This window comes from Betta splendens, chromosome 24 (assembly GCF_900634795.4).
Source record: "Betta splendens chromosome 24, fBetSpl5.4, whole genome shotgun sequence".
Taxonomy (NCBI): Eukaryota; Metazoa; Chordata; class Actinopteri; order Anabantiformes; family Osphronemidae; genus Betta; species Betta splendens.
This window is the reverse complement of record NC_040901.2, coordinates 10151258-10167750: the sequence shown is the minus strand read 5'-3', so window position 1 is coordinate 10167750 and position 16493 is coordinate 10151258. Positions and strand designations below refer to the sequence as shown.

At 49.2% G+C, this 16493-nt stretch overlaps 2 protein-coding genes and 1 long non-coding RNA gene across 3 annotated transcripts in view; 1 reads left to right on the top strand and 2 right to left on the bottom strand.

Annotated features, from left to right (window-relative positions):
• The window catches only part of LOC114849582 (protein eva-1 homolog A), a 32021-nt gene extending 23309 nt beyond the window's left edge, over positions 1 to 8712 (bottom strand). The window contains exons 1-3 of the mRNA XM_029141167.3: positions 8580 to 8712; positions 1249 to 1472; positions 356 to 479 (exon numbers count right to left, since the gene is read on the bottom strand). Coding sequence (XP_028997000.1) covers positions 356 to 479; positions 1249 to 1472; positions 8580 to 8688 — 457 coding nt within the window. The 5' untranslated portion in view covers positions 8689 to 8712. The remainder of the gene's footprint in view (positions 1 to 355; positions 480 to 1248; positions 1473 to 8579) is intronic.
• mrpl19 (mitochondrial ribosomal protein L19) lies at positions 8564 to 10882 on the top strand. Its single transcript, XM_029141169.2, has 7 exons — positions 8564 to 8704; positions 9352 to 9470; positions 9623 to 9743; positions 9826 to 9944; positions 10020 to 10154; positions 10238 to 10419; positions 10514 to 10882. Exons 2-7 carry the CDS (start codon positions 9392 to 9394, stop codon positions 10733 to 10735), a joined length of 858 nt encoding a protein of 285 aa, XP_028997002.1. The 5' UTR covers positions 8564 to 8704; positions 9352 to 9391; the 3' UTR covers positions 10736 to 10882.
• A 120-nt stretch (positions 10883 to 11002) lies between these two features.
• Positions 11003 to 13892, bottom strand: LOC129603666 (uncharacterized). Its single transcript, XR_008693789.1, has 2 exons — positions 12848 to 13892; positions 11003 to 12612 (listed from the first exon to the last, which is right to left on the bottom strand). It is a non-coding gene; the product is annotated as an uncharacterized LOC129603666 (long non-coding RNA).
• Positions 13893 to 16493: the final 2601 nt, after the last annotated feature.

Sequence of the window (16493 nt, the reverse complement as noted above, 5' to 3'; positions counted from 1 at the left end):
TCAGCACCGGGCCGTGAAAGGGGGCCGGAGTCCGGGTGGGATTCCTGCACTGTTGTGGCTCCCCTCCGGAGTGACACTATTGGTTTCCTGGCTCACGGGGAGAGGGGAAGGAAAGGGATAAAAGGGCCGACACGCAAAGAGGGGCTTTTCTTGTTCCTTTTTAAATGAAGCACGAAAGAAAGGCCGAGCATGAAACCCTCAGACACTGTGACGCTGGACTTTTGAAGTTAGACGATCACTCTAATGAGGAACTGAAAAGCTGAACATATATAATATACACTCATGCATCTATTACTCATTGATGTAGAGCATGGAGGGGGTCACTGTGGAGGAACCAAGGCGATGAGGGACTTACTAGGTCTGCATTTGTACCACACAATGAGGTATTTACTGCTGCCTGGACACTGGTCCGTCCCAAACACGCGGCTGTTGACAAGCACTTGACAGCTCCTTCTGTCCTGGCACTCGTCCAGCATTTTCTGGGAGAAGCACAGAAGTGACGGAGAGCGGGAGAAGACCAGAGGGAGAACAATGAGACAATGATGGAGGGAGCAGGGAGCAGGCGAACCTGAAACCACTTCAAACGGGCGGCTAATGGCCATGGGAACGAGGAGGCGAGAGAGACCTTCACGCTTCAGCATCAACATTTAAGACTACGCTCACCTGAAGGAATGAGATGAGGTAGCATCAATATATTTATATTGATTTTTATTATAAGTTCATATCTAAAACAGTCACATCTCTAAGCAATGGGTCGTGAACATGGGTACAATGTGGGTGGTGCAGCCGTCAGTCATCCTCTCACTTCAGCACAATGCGGCCTCTGTGTCTGTGCATTCACGGTCGCCCTGGTTTTTATGGAAACACACGCACGGCCGCTAAGAATAAACCAAACAAACCAATGAATGCGGGGGCGCGCCCGCGTCGGCTTCCCGCTCCGCCGGCATCCTAATTTAGGAGAGGATACGGCGGCAAATGCCCCGTGAAATCGCTTTGTGCCACGGGAACATGCGGACCCGCTTCCTCTTTAGGGGGTGCAATTTGCCGGAAAACCTCCTCACAAAGCGTTACGCAATCGGCGGTCCTCGGAAATTTAACCCTCGGCCAATTTGACCAGTTCGCAGGACGCCTTCTCTCACGAGGATTTGCAGGCCGGGACTTAGATGTGTGACGAGTGTGCTAATAAGGGAGGCGTGTGGGTCACACGGGTCAGGACCACAAGTGTGCATGTGTGAGTGAGTCGTTTACCTGTAATGCAGTGGAGGCGGTGCAATGCTGCTCATTCTGGCGGGCGGCGGCAGAGCTGAGCGGCGCCTGGTAGGTCTGAGGGCACTGCTGGGGGTCGGAGGCGCCTCTCCGGCCGTAGAAAGCCGATTGGACAGTGATGGTGGTGCGGGGCGGGCAACGAACAGACAGGAAGTCTCCGTCGCAAGCCTGCTCTGTGTAGTTCCTCAGCACTTTGGACAAGTAACCTATAGGACAGATGATGGCCTTAGTTCAACCATACAGTATGTTTCCATGGAGATTTTAGAATCATGGACTCTGTAAGACTTTGTACGAATCAAATGAATAACAGAGTGCACTTTCATTTAACCCCGGGGGCGCCGGTTCTTCTGAAGCACCGGAGGCTCCCTTCACTCCCTGAGAGCTGCCAGTCGGCCTGTCAGTCACTCAGAGCAGCATCACAAAGCCAACCATTAACATTCCAGCGTGAGAGGAGCCCGGATAAAGGAGCGAGCCGATCCCCCGGCCACCGTCGCATAATGTCCGCTATCCAGCCCATTTATGAGCCGAGGGAACAAGTTCGGTCATAGAATCCTTAGATTATGTGCAGATGTTTGAGGTTTGTCATATAAAAAAAACAAGAGCAATATGAGAGATTATGAATGTAGTGTTGAACAAGCTCAAACACACTGCGTGGACACGCTATGATTTAATTAGCTCTAATTAGTCGGAAAGAGGAAAACATCGTTATAAGAGTTGGTCGCACACGTTGCCCCCGTCGCCATGGCAGTTAAAAGGAGGAAGGGAGACGAGACGCTGGGGCTTTAAAAGGTCAGCCTCCCTCTAAACACAGACAGTTATTAAAGCAGCGTGGCTCAAAGCAGCAGGTTCCACCTGTGGCTGCAAAAGCGGAGAACAGGTGCACAGGCAACACTTCCCACGTCGCATACCACATTCACATGGATGCACATATGACATATATGCACGTTTATTACCAAGAAACGCTTTTTATATATTTTATTTTTTTAATTGAGCGGGCTTAACTGGATTCTTTCCCTTCACAGTACTCCCCTGCTCACACAGGTCTGCTGCCACATTCCACACAGGTTGAGAGGGAACACGGCATTCCCCCGGCGGAGAGACCACACACACACACACACACACACACACACACACACACACACACACACACACACACACACACACACACACCGTCAACACAAACAATGTGGCAGGAACAGGCCTTGCAGCCCTGGTGTAACAGTATCACGCTATTAGGGCCGGCTCATGGCGAAGGGCCAGCGCCGCCAGAGACCACGGGTTTGACCGAGCCGACACCGGGCGTAACCACAGAAACGGCCAAGGCTGCGAAGGTGGCGAAGCGGACGGGGCTCTGGAGACAAAGGGACGGAATTTGCACGGGCAACTCCAAGGAGGAGTTCGGAGCAACGGATCATTGAGTAACACTTTGCAGGGTGGAGGACGGCGCATCGGTGTGTTTTCAAAGTGGGACTTTGGGTAAAAGGCAAACAGATTATCTCACACAAGCCCTCAGGCGCTTTCACAAGATTCCATTTCTTTTTTTTTTTTGCCATCCCGCCCTCCTCCCACTCACCTTCTCTCTCGCTCTCTTTTGCATCTTCACTATTGTTCCCCTCACTACCTGTTGACTGAAGCCTCCTTTCAAGGCCAACGAAGGAGGCGGGGCTAAGACACCTGTGTGAACCGTGCAGCCAATGGCAGGCGTCCCTCAGAGGCAGGAGGCTGAACACAGCTGGAGGAGCACCAGGCGTCTCCCCTCCCTCCCCCGTTTCCTCCCTAACCAGCCCGCTGCCCTTTGGCCTGAAAAAAGGCACAGCCGCATTGTGTCTGCTGGTTTGTTTATTCGCTCATTAAAAAGCCAGGAGGCTGCGGTCGTGACGCTGTGCATGTACAGACAGGGTCCGGAGCAGGATTTAAAAGGTGTGCAAGGTCCATTTAATCTCTGCAGCGCGGTGGGGGTTTGTCCTAAATACAGACGCCGACATCTGCACCTGTGTCTCGTAGCCATCAGCCAGCACCGCCGGGTCATGTGACCTGAGTCATTTGACTGGTCATATGATGGATGACCCTAAAGTCTGACCCAGTGGGGGGGCGGCAGGAATGATGGAGATTAGTGACGGACCACTGTGTTTTGTCAACATGACACAGAAAGACTGGTCACATACCAGTGCTATACATAAATAACTCTACCTCAGTGAGGTGCTGAGAGTTCTGTCTGACTTGAAGGTGGAGATCTGTCTGTTTCAACACACGTCAGCGTTAGCTCACTTTAATAATGCTCATGGAGTAATACTTGTAGAGGAATAATGTGTAGCATGGCAGTAAAGCTCAGTTACTGCAAAAAACTATATATATAGATATATATGCAACACCTTAAAAAAGCTCGAAGTAACCAAGACGTTTTTTAAAAGCATCGAAATCAAAGGCTGCGTTGTGTTTCATCTTGGTATATTAGATATTTAGGCATTTACAGCCTCATGACTTTATTGGTGTTATTTTAAGTAAATTATAGCCATCAAACCATCAAATGTTCAAAGATGCAGCGCTGCAGGCCCGCTGCTGGAGAAGGAATTCCCTTCAAGTGGTGATTACTGGGGAAAGCGGAGGCTTCACTCAGAAACAGGCCTCGCTCCAGTCAGGTCTGCCAGGACGGGGACGATGAGGGATGGAGGCAGAAAGTGGCAAATGAAGACAAATTGGAGCCGAGGAGGCGCTTCCTGCAGAGCGAAGCTCCGGTTTTAAAGAGGGTTTAGATCGGGCTTTTCTGGTCGCGAGAGGAAGACGAGGGATCGCTCAAAAGCGAAATCGCCGCTCGCAGGATGTGGCGACGGAGGTCCAAAGGCCGGAGCGGGCGGCTTTAGGCCCTGTAGTAATTACATTTCCACAAACCACAGGGGCCCTGGAGGCCGCGGTCGCTCGCTCGCTCAGAGCCCGACTGCAGCTCCGTGTGCGACACGTGAGCGGGAACGTCCACGTGAACGGGCATCACCTCAAATCTCCAGATCCACAGGGCTAAAAAATACATTCCTCAAATACAGCGCATTCCTCCAATTACAATACATTAGTCCTGCTGCTATAGTTTCTGGATTAACCTACTTTCCGTGCTAATCACACTCTGGGGCAGAAAAGGAGCTCAGAGATATTTTCTAAAGCCTAAGTAGTTCAATTTGACATAAATCAGAGCACGATTACCCCTAAAAGCACAGTAAATGGGTGGTAAATGCGAGCTCGTCCAATTACTCCCGTAAGCGTTGAGTGAAACCATCTGAGATCTCGTGCATGAATTTAAAGCAACATGCGGCAGCTTGCTGCTGTGGTGGAGCACTGGCAAACACTTCAGCTACTCAGACGGAGCATTCTCAGCCTCTTATTTTGTAAGAGCTCTGGTCATTTCCTGTATTTGATCTGTATATGATAATGTGATTGACACAAGTAATCAGGGAAATGAGTCCCGTCAAAGGTTAACTCAGTCCTGTTGGAAGCGAGGGCTTAATACAATGACACCCACAGACAATGAGACGTCCACCTGTGGGTCTGTTGTCTTGTTCATCTGGGGGGGGGCTGAGCGTAAAACAGTGGACAGTGGCTGCTAACTCCCCCCCGGGGAGTCCCCCAAACTAAACAGAGGTCCCACCCAAACCCTCCCATGACCTCTGCTAGCGCGTGCCTGTCCTCGCGACCTTTAGGGGCTAAAGGTCACCGAGCAGGAGGAGGCCGCGGGCCGAGTGTTCCTTATCGCCGGCGGGATGAGTTGTGTGAGGGTGAAGGGGTGAAGGAGTGAGGGGGGGGGGGGGGGGGGGGGGGGGGGGGGGGGCGAGTCCAGACACCCGCAGCAACACACACACGGGGAAAGTGTGGGACGGAGAGAGCGGCACAAAGGGAAAGGGGGAGATCCATCACTTTAATGGTGACGTCTATGGCCCGGGTGAGTTGGGTGGCGGGCGGGCTCCGCCTCCACGCAGCCACCACACACCACACACACGCATCAGGGCCTGAGCTCAATGGTCACACAGGGAACAGATGTAGCCCTCATTCATATGGGATGAACCCGGGAGCGCTGGCGGCGACCTCAAACTCAACCAAGAGGTCGTTAAAGGGAGCGGCCGCCTTCGGGTCCAGTCGTTGTGCTGCATTTGAATATGTTTCTGGGTTTAAGGAAGGAGACGTCCTGTCCCTTTACTCGTACCTGAGCGGGCTTCAGATTAGCAGGGCTTTGGGGACCAGGCCTCAGCGTGCTGTAATGGGGGGGTGCACAATGCCTCCTTGTCCAGACAGGCCCGTCTGCGCCCCACCTCGCCACCTCTCCATCCAGTCCAATCGGCCCAATAGTGCTCCGAATGCTCGCTCGTTCGCTGTCCGGTAGCGGAGAAGACGGAGGGACGATCGACAGTCGGAGAGAGAGAATAAAGAAGGAGCCCGGATCGAGGCAGACATGTCGACTCCCACACCAAACATAAATCAGCTCCCAGGAAGAGAAAGACGGCGAGGAGGAGGAGGAGGGGCATCAAAGCGTGGCTGACATTCTCCAAGATTCAGGGCATTAAAAGGTGTGTGTGTGTGTGTGTGTGTGTGTGTGTGTGTGTGTGTCTCAAATTGCCCCCAGGTCTCCGTTCGACCCCTCTCTCGCTCTCTCTCTCTCTCTCGCTCTCTCTCTCTCTCCCTCTCTCTCCCTCTTTCTCTCTCTCTCTCTCTCTCTCTCCCTCTCGCTCTCTCTCTCTCTCTCTCTCTCACTCTCTCTCTCTCCCTCTCTCTCCCTCTCGCTCTCTTGCTCTCTTTCCGATGGATCTGCTCCGCACGCTTCCCCGTGTTTTTCCTCGGGAGCCTCCGACGCCTCCCTCGGAGCAGAGGGCAAGTGCAAACACACACCTGCAGCGTCTGCGTACACGCTGCAGGAATCAGACCCATCTCGCCGCAATAACAGTTATTACTATAAACCATGAGGCTCAACATCTGATTGGGCAATTTGGGCGCTTATGAGGATTAAACTAAACCATGGAAAAATAATGATTAGCATATTGAGAAGTGGCTGTCGGAGCGGTTTTCCTTGGGCTGATTATCACCTTGATTACGTCCACCTCAGCAGTGAAACGCAGCCTGGAGTTAATTTAGGAGTTTCGCCCTAAAATCACGGATGAGACAGACGCGGTTTGGAAAAAAGTGACACCAACTTTTACCCAAATTACCATGATTTTTCCCCCTCGGAGCAGCCGGCGTAAGCCCCGGATCACCGCAGGGCCATCACGCCCTCGGATGGAGCGCTCCCTGGGAAAAGGCGGCGTCGGACCACAGACGCTGCGGACGGGACCGCGTTCTTACCTGCCACACTATAACAGCAGCGCTTCCTAACGCTAATAGCAGCGCTAATAAGCGCGACCTCAGCCAGGATGCGCCGTCTTCCCACACATACTTTGGCAGAGGGTCAAACACTGATTAATGTGGAGTCAGTGCCACAACGTGATGGAGTTCAGACAAGTCTTTAAAAGCTACATCTGCTTTTTTTTTTTCTTTTCCATCACGTCAACACTTCTTTACAAACCCCAGATTTGCTTCCTAATTAGCTTTAGCTGTGATTTTAGCGAAGGCCGTCGTCCCCGCATCATCAGGCCTCACATTAACCTCCTTCTCGATAAACTGCTGAGCGTCGCTGTGTTATTAATACATAGACTTTGTTTTCACAGCACACATGGCTCAGCAGCTGAATGCAAATACACTGACGTAAGGGCTGCGTGACGCTATGGAAGCGGCCTTAAACTTCAAAAGCAAAAAGACAAAACGGGAGAGGAGATAGCGCGCTTTGAAGAGGAGGAGCCGCCGTCCGCCGCCGCCGTAGACACAACAAGGGGCGGGCGGGACTTGTTTAGACAGAGCTCACCTGGCGCACGCACGCACACACACACACACACACACACACACACACACACACACACACACACACACACACACACACACCAGACGAGCCCTGAGGAGCGGCGAAGGGCTTCTTCCGATGGGGGGGGGAAGGGGTTCGGAGCAGATTAAGGGTTCAGAGCCTCCACTGATCAGTGGCACATGTGAATCGAATCATCCCAGTCCGTCCTCCGCTTAGTTAGTTTTCCTTCTTATCCAACGGCGGTCATGTGAGATGAGCTCTGACAGCGGAGAACAAAGACGAAGACGGATGACAACGCCCACAGTCACCGCTGCTTGACCCCAGTTGACCCCTCTGTCTCTAACAGCCTCATATCTCATTGATTGGGGTTAAACTGGGTTTAATGGCAGCGAGAGCTCCGCTGCTGGAATCTAGCTTTTTTGTGTGGTGCAGCAGCAGTGTGGTTGGAACAAAGGGGAAAGTCAGTCTTAAGACTCCTAAGTGACGGCACCAGCACCTGCCAGGACCTCCTCAGTCGGCAAAGAGGCCCCAGATGGTCCACAAGAACCTCCAAGTAGCAGAACATTTAATTAATCTACTCTATTATGATCTTTATAATAGATCCACCAGCCGGTGACACGTGACGCCTTGTTAACAGCCTGCACTCCACCGTCTTTAGCAGCTCATTAGCCACGCACACATGCATCCATAATCATACACAGAGGAGCCGGTACATGCATGTGCTGTTTAGCACCTTTCCCTGCAGTGTTAGTCCGCTTGTTTCCAACCATTAGGCCCATTAGAGGCCAATTAACACCGACACAAGGCTCCCTTCCTATTTTATAGCGCTGTAAACAGAACCCGCCTTGGGCTCAGCACAGAATACCTCATTAGTCTATTCTGTCACACCAACAGGCACCTAAAGGCAGTATTGACCTTAAATTCCGACTAGGAAATCATAAAGGCTGACCTGTAGTCGGTATTTGCTTTATTCTCTGAGCTGTAAATCTGTAGCAAGAGTCTAGACAATATTCCCATCGAGTTACACATTAACCGCCTTATCCCCTTTATCTCATATCTACGCCTGAATCCTGGTCGCGAGGTGACGCTCGAGAACCCGTCGTTTTGCGCTTTTGACGCACGTTCTGCCAGTCCGGGCACAATCGGGCCATTACAAATATGCGCGGCGCGGTTGCTTTTCCGCGTGTTTAAGTGGCGTCCCAGTTGGAGGTGGAAGCGGGGATCTGAGCCTGCGTGCCGCGGCACGCCTCGGGCACGGGTCGCCCCGCGACGAGCGCTCGAGCGCCCAAATCGCTGCTTCCATTTGTTTGGGAGGTCGTGCGCGCTGGTTTGAAGCGCGCGCGCACAGAGGTGTGCGCTCAGTAAACAGGCGTTCGACCCGATCCGAGGCGACGCGCGCACTCAGTCCCAAACGCTGCACATGTACAACTAGAATATTCCAAACCTGAAAGGTCCGAAGAGCCCTTGGTGAAATCGCAGACGACGCTCAGGCACGTTATTCCCAAGAGGAGCGCATGATTGACGGCTGAGAGAGACCCGTCCGAGAAGAACATCCTTGAAGCCTCAAAGGTTGGAACTTCCTCCGTAGCGTTAGAAAGTGCGACATTGGGTTTTAGCGTCCGCGTCGCGTGCAGGAGACGTGCGGTCCCCGCGTGGCTCTACGCTCCCCTCATCCTCGCCACCACACGCTGCTGCTGCTGCTGCTGCTGCTCAGGACGGTGATCGCAGTCCCTCTGGGGCTGCGCACGGCTCCGTGTGCAGCCAACTGCGCGCCGCGTCGTGGAAGCAGCCCACCTGGCGGGCCGTGCGTGGCTTCAAAGACCCAGAGGAACATCTGACGCCGCGGAGCAACAGTTCCTGTTACGCAGTCGCCCCCCGTTGGTTTTAGGAGAAACTCTAAAAAAACCCTTGGATTAATGGGATACAACTTTGTTTTCCACTTGCAGAAGATTGGAATGATGTGAGGATGTATAGTCATAAACTACTCGACAGTGGTTCAAATTAGCGCTAGTCAAAGAGAAATTCATCACAACCCGTTGAAATATTTAAATATTGATTAAATTATCGTTACCAAGAAATTACTACTTACCCGTGGTCTAAGTTTTAAGAGATTTGTGTTCTTGATTACGCTTTCTATTATGGAACTGCGCCATCTTGTGGACAGTAAACGACACTACATCGTCTAACAAATCGCGTTTTCATGTTTGCCCTACAAGGCTTCCGTAGAAGTTTCCATGTGACAACAGAAGGTCAGACATGGCAGCCTGCAGGAAAGGGCTCGATCGGGTCCTGTTTTCCCTCAGTTTATTACGAGCCCACAATTTCCACAATGAACGTAAGTGAAATAAATTCACCGTCTTTTTCTGTTGTTTTTAATTAATTAGCTAAAAGGGATGGGTCTGTTTATCGTCTTTTCTTAGCTAACTGTTGTAAGCTAGCGGACGTTTTCAACGTAACCTCATGTGTTCATTTTGTTGCTGTTTCCAGGGTTTTTGTCCACGTCTCTTTGTCGTCTGGCTGCTGAAAACAGCAGCGAGCCGCCCAAGTTCACTCCACCACCCAGACCCGTCATCATAGACAAAACACAGGCTGCGGCCTCGCTCCGAAAGTAGGTTTCTTTTATAAACCAGCATTATATCCAGCGCTCTCCGGATGTGTTAACGTTCTACTGTGACGTCTCCCCGTGTCAGGTTTCTGAGCCCAGAGTTCGTCCCTCCCAGACAGAGAACAGTCCCATTCAAGTTCTCAATTGAGAGGCAAGACATGATCCGCAGGAGGAAAGTGCTCGACATCCCAGAATTCTACGTGGGTAAGGAGCAAACGGTTGAGGCAGAGTGATGACTTTAATGTGACCAAAGCCAATCATACAAATTGTTGTTTGAAGGGAGCATCCTGGCTGTCATCATGGCCGACCCCAACGCCAGTGGGAAGACACACCGCTTTGTTGGCATCTGCATCAAGCGCAGTGGGAAGGGCCTGGGAGCCACGTTTGTTCTGAGGAACATCATAGAAAACCAAGGTAACGTTTATTTTTTTTAAATTACGTTTATTTATTTTTTTATTAGTTCAGGTGAAACCCATTTCCATCTGGTATATTTCCAGGTGTAGAGATCTGCTACGAGCTGTACAGTCCTCGTATACAAAAGATTGAAGTGCTGAAGCTGGAGAAAAGGTTGGATGACGACCTGATGTACCTGAGAGACGCTCTGCCGGAATACAGCAAGGTGGATCCAGACATGAAACCAGTACACGTCTCCCCCACTGGAGAGGTGCCTGTAAACAAGGTGAATATGGAGTCCACATACTGTATGTGGCGTAAATATAAACTACTGATTATGAATCATTTAACTGACTGCAAGACCTCTGTCCGTTCTCCAGACCAAAGTGAGGATGCGCCCCAAGCCGTGGTCCAAACGCTGGGAGCGACCCAAGTTCAACATCAAGGGCATCCGATTTGACCTGTGCCTGACCCCAGAGCAGATGGAGCACGCTCAGAAGTGGGCGCAGCCCTGGCAGGAGTACGACATGCTGAAGGAGTACGACACGACCAAACTAGAGGAGGAGATCTTCTCTGAGGTTCAGAAGGAGATGAGCAAGTGAGAGAGGAAATGTTCTTCAGGTTTACCATGCAGACTTTAAAGAGGTTTGACACATCTGGATCTCTGTGCAGGACTTTTGGTTTATTTTACTAAACTGCTGCATCACTATGTAAAGAAGAATAAATCTGGAAAGGAGCGATGTATCTTACGGAGGCCTGGTTTATTTCACTTGTGTCCTTATTTCTTTAGCTGGCTGTTAATCATGGCAGACGTGAAGTGGTCCTTTTTATAATAAACTTAACGATATACGGGTCCATTAAACCAGCAGTTTAAAGGAGTCATATCATGCTTTTCATTCTAAAAAATATTAGACTTTAATGTCTCAGTAAGGTCTCTGTAAATTTTCATCCCATAAAACCCTTTAGATCGTCCACACTGCCCCTGTCAATGTGTGGTTTTCACTCTCCATCAGCAAACGCTGTGTTTTCTGGGCGTGTCGCAAGTGAAGCTGCTCACCACACCTCTGGGCGGAAGCGCATACCTTTTTTGTTGTTGTTTTTTTTTTTTAAATTGGCTCCATGGATACGAGCCACCGCACGGTTAGGATACAATAGGTGGCAGTAGTGCGACATTGAGAATGCAATCCACCGCAATCCTCCACAGAAGAAGAAGACCCACTACAGAACTGCACGACATTAGTCAGCTAGTTCGTAGCGTAGTAGAACCATACGTCTACGATCCCGAATCTGACCCTGAAGCTGAAAAGGAGGCTGTTGAAGTCACCACATTTCGGCTGATGCAAGATGTGTCTCATTGGTAATGTCGCATTTACTTCAATTTAATTGATTTATGTAATTTGCAAAGCGACTAGCGGTTGCTAATGCGAATGCTAAATGGCGTGTGCAGCTTGAATATTCACAACACGACTTACCTGGAAAACTCTCGTTAATAGAAAACACTACTTTAGCTTACATTATACAAATAAATAAGTTTGAGAGCATAGCTGAAATAATATAAATACATTTTACATTTACACATTTCACTGTTTTTGTCTTACTTGTGCTGCTGCTCTGACAATTTTATTTAAAAAATGTGCATTAATATTTAGAGCAATCACTGCATGACCTACCTGGGAACAAAAAGCATTGGTTCAAATTATATATTGACCTAACGTATTTTTACTGCTTTTAATTATGTTTTTTGTCATTCATGATAAATTTGACAGTAATATGTCTCTGTATCTAAAGTTGTTACAGGTATCTAGTCTACAGAGGCTAGTGAGCTGGTGCTGAGGATTCCTGGGGTGAAGAATCTGAGTTGCCATCTCTTCATGCTTGGGTTGTAGATGAAGGCAGTTTCCTGATGGATAAAACACTAAAACACTCATAGTATGATTGATGTAGACCACCTGTAGAATAACTCCTTTACCGTTTGAGTAAAAATGTGTTTTTTGTGAGTGCAACACTCATTAAGAATTTTTTTAACTTTATTTATATATAATTTATATGCGTTTTATTTATGGCCGCTTCAACTTTATAGCTTACCATATTAGAAAGAGAAAAACATGTAATTTCAATACTATGATTTCCTAAATAAAAGTGTTTTCCCTTCAGAAACAGAGTTCAGTGAAATACATAATAGTTAAAGCCAACTTTATTGTAAACCAAAAAAATACACCACTACTCCAAAGCTAGAACAAACTGTTACCTTCACACTCCAATGTGCAATGTATAGGTTACTGAGTTAATTAAGAAGTCTGGGGGTTTGAGGTCAGAAGCTTTTGCAGGGCCTTGCAGACGAAATGCATGAAAGTAGGGTAAACAGGGAGATGTGGTGATCCTTGTTCTCATCACTATTTGGAAGACTGAGCGGAAGCAGTCCTCTACCAGATGGAAGCTGTGGCTGTCCTTACCATCACCTCATCAAAACAAAAAGGTACTGCAATCAGAATTGTAGATTAGTGAAATGTTCATTATTATGTAGGTCAAAACCTTCTCTAATGTAAGAGCACACAATACCAGACAAAAAATTAAACCAAACAAGAGGACAGGCCTGTCTGTGCTAAAACAACATATAAACAGTTGTTACAGTTCAAATATAAAATCTAAACAGTATATACCAAATAAAATCTTCTATTGCCTATCTTACTGTTGGTACATACAAACTTACATACCTTTACTCCTGAGCTGGGCAGCAGATGTCTGTGTACCAACAGTCTGCAGTGATTTCTCTGTTTGACAGCCTCCTTGCATGTGGGCAACTGGGATTTGCCCTCCTACAGTATAGAAAAGACTGTTACATTTACTGTAAATTGTATTGGTCCTACAAATATAATGGCTATGGTACAAGCTATCGGTAACTGACCAGATAAGCAGCAGGTATTGTAGAGATGTGACTAATTAGCAACTAAGCTTGAAACACAACACAGTAATCATTCCAACTAATCATGTTAGAATTTGATAGAACAATGACATAACCCCAAATCACAAGTTGATTTAGGCTCTGACACAGGACGGGGTAATAACAAACACAACCGCGTTCATCTGCAGGTTATTTTTGTAGCGATCGACCAGCTGTAGCTCTAAAGTGCAAAGGCCTAAAGGCATGCTAACGGCTAACGCAACACAAACAGGAGCGGCAGCACGTCAACAGGACAAAAGCTCGATCCACCGCTTCCTGCCTGTCGCCGATCGAAGGCCCATCGCTATTAGCTGTTCCCCACACAGGTGTGTGGTTGCACCAACTCAGAGTAGCACATTTGAAAGGGACAAAGGCTCAGTTGACTCACTGTAGCCGTTAGCGACGCTAGCGATTAGCTTGTCTCACATGTGGGTTACTGCATTTTAAACAGACCCAACTAACATATTTAGATATCACAAGTATCAAGCACAAACTTACTACAGCGAGCTAGATCCACCGCTTCCTGTCTGTCACCGCTGGAAGGGCGATAACGATCAGCTGTTCCCCGCAGGTGTATGTGATTACAGAAAAAGGACAGACGCTAGACCCACCGCTCCCTGCCTGTAGCCGCTCGATGCCGTTAGTCATTAGCTTTTCTCCACACAGGTGTGTGGCTGCAGGAGCCCACATGAGCACATTTGAAGGGGACAAAGGCTCGGTCGAATGGCTGTAGCCGTTAGCATAGCTAGCTAGTAACTTGCCTCACACATAGGTTACTACATTTAAACGGACAAACTAACATTTTAAAACATTATAAATATCAAGCATGTACTTACTGCAGTGAGTGGATGACGGACTTTAGGAATAGGTCCTTTTTTTCCAACAGGAGCCGTGAAACAAATCCAGCATTGTACGCACCCTCGTTTGAAATGCACATACGTATAAATGCTGAGGCAGTGTTTCTGGCACCGGTCCGTTGAAAAATAAAAGTGACCCACAAATCCTCACTTGTTGATCCCTTGGTAAAGTGAAGAGACTTTGGTGTTGGTTAGAACACCTAAGAACCGAACTATTTCTATGGGAGGACTTGGGCGCTGCCGTGCTGGTCTGTTCACGGTGAGTGAGAGGGGGGAAATGGCGGAAGTCCAGTTTTGGTTCGGGATCATTGTGGGGGTGGTGGTTCAGGATTTGCAAGGAGAACTTTCAACCAGTGTGACGACAACTGGGACACGGCCTCAGAGTAGGTCGTGGCTGTTTTCATTGGATGAGAAAATTTACGTTTTCAAAATGTAAAAAAAGCAGGAAATGCATTTCTACCGTGCTCAGTGTGTGTATATGTGACCCATAGAGTCATAGGGACGCTCCAAAATGTCTAAAAAGTGGATTTTGCATGATATGGGCCCTTTAATACTTTTCTTGTGAGAGCTTGTTGTGACACTAGGTGGCGCTCTTTGCTTATATATTGTCTATTCATTAATACCCACATAACTGAGCCTTTGTGTCGTGGACAACAATGTTTTGAGGCAAACTCAAGCTATGTTCAGTAAAATGAAAATTTGTCCTGTTCCCTGAAAGCACGTGGACCAAACTTCCTGCCTCGAAACAGATTTTTTTTTTCTTATTCTCCACTGGTGCATTAAAGGTTAAAGGCACGTTTGGGTTTCATTTTGTCAAGTCTGTGAGATAAATCCGCTTCTTTGGACGTCTTGCACTTTTAAAAAGAAGAAGAAACGAAAGTGCTGGTGTGAAGTGAGCGCAGAGCAAGGACACCCAGAGCTGTTTTACTGTTGTGGATGGAAAATTGCGGTGCTCGGATGGTATGTTAGAGCGTCACTTGGGTAGTATAAAAACACTTGGAGTCCGTATGTTATGTCTGCGCTCTGTGAGAGTGTGTGTGTGTGTATAAACACGCTGAGTGAGTCCCTGCACTCTAATTTCTCCATATTACAGGATGAGACGCAGCGAAAATGGCCTCTAATACAGGAGTAGCAGATGTTTACTGAGCTCATTATGGACCACACAGATTCCCTGAGTGGAGATACAGAGCGGTGAGGAGGGGGACGGTTCCTGCTGCGTTTGGGGCTGTGGAGCAGAACACACCTCTCCACGTCACTACAGTTAATGTTTTTCTGATAATTTTTGCTAAATCTTCCTCACCTGTTGAGCGACAGCACACGAGCCTCGGCCCCAGCTTCGCTCCCGTCGCATACTCGACGCCTCCATCTGCTGCTGTGGACGGTAGACGCGGGGCCCGACCTGCGCGTTGTCATTACGCTGCCCACCGGACCAGCCGGCCCTTTCACCTTTTCATTTTTCACCCTCAGGATTTCTGTTCAGGGCTGACTGATGCTCACATGTGGAGGCGGCCACTGAAATGTTTATTCTACAGCACGCTGCCAGGTCCTCGGACGCATTCCTCAGCAGCACCACTGAACTGGTAAACCAGTTTAAACCACAAAGTTATTCAGTCTGAGTTACCGCTTCAAGGACTTCCTGCCAGTGTGTGTGAGTGGTGCATGTGCCTCCCATGCCCTCGGGTTGACTTCCCTCTACCTGGCACTTAGGTTCCTGGGCCAGTAAAGTCACAAACGGTGCCATCTGTAAACGCCTGCGACAGCCCGTCTGTCAGGCTGCACGTGAAACCCAGTGAGATGAGGGTGGAGCGTCCAGGTTCGGGAGCCGGCGATGCAGTGCCGCTCGGTGCATGAAGGTAAAGGGAGGGAGCCACATCGCTAATCTGTCTTCCCTCCCTCCACTGGTGCTCCCATGACCTTCATCTTGTTCCCCCTGTGAGCCTGGGCGGTGCTGCCTTTGAAAGGGAGCCAGGCTGATGAATTGGAGATGATGTGAGCAGCAGCAGCAGCAGCAGAGACTCCCACAGACCCAGATTTTTGGGGTAATGTCCTCCACAGGGCCTATATATTAAAGGCCGCTCCGCTCTCTCTCTCTGCTGATCTGTAACATCTCTGTCTCACGGCGTGATTTCTTACTCTCCTGTCTGCAGCTCCGGCGGAATTACTTTCACCGCCAGGGAGTGTGAGCAGTGTGTGTGTGTGTGTGTGTGTGTGTGTGTGTGTGTGTGTGTGTGTGAGTGTGTGTGTGTGTGTGTGTATGTGTGTGTGTGTGTGTGTGAGTGTGTGTGTGTGTGTGTGTGTATGTGTGTGTGTGTGAGAGACGGGTGCAACAGGACACCGGCCACCCGTAGGCCCCAGGTAAATTACACCCTGTCACCGTGCGAGTGTGTGTACATGCATGTTTGTGTACATGCTACCCAGGGCCACCCGTAGTCCGAGGTAAATTACACACTAGAGTTACACCATATGTTTCCAGTGGAACAACACGACCGTCTGCCTCTCTCCGACGGTCCCCTGGGCCTGACGACGGGCTCCTGCTGCCGTCACTCTCCCTTTTTGCCGGGG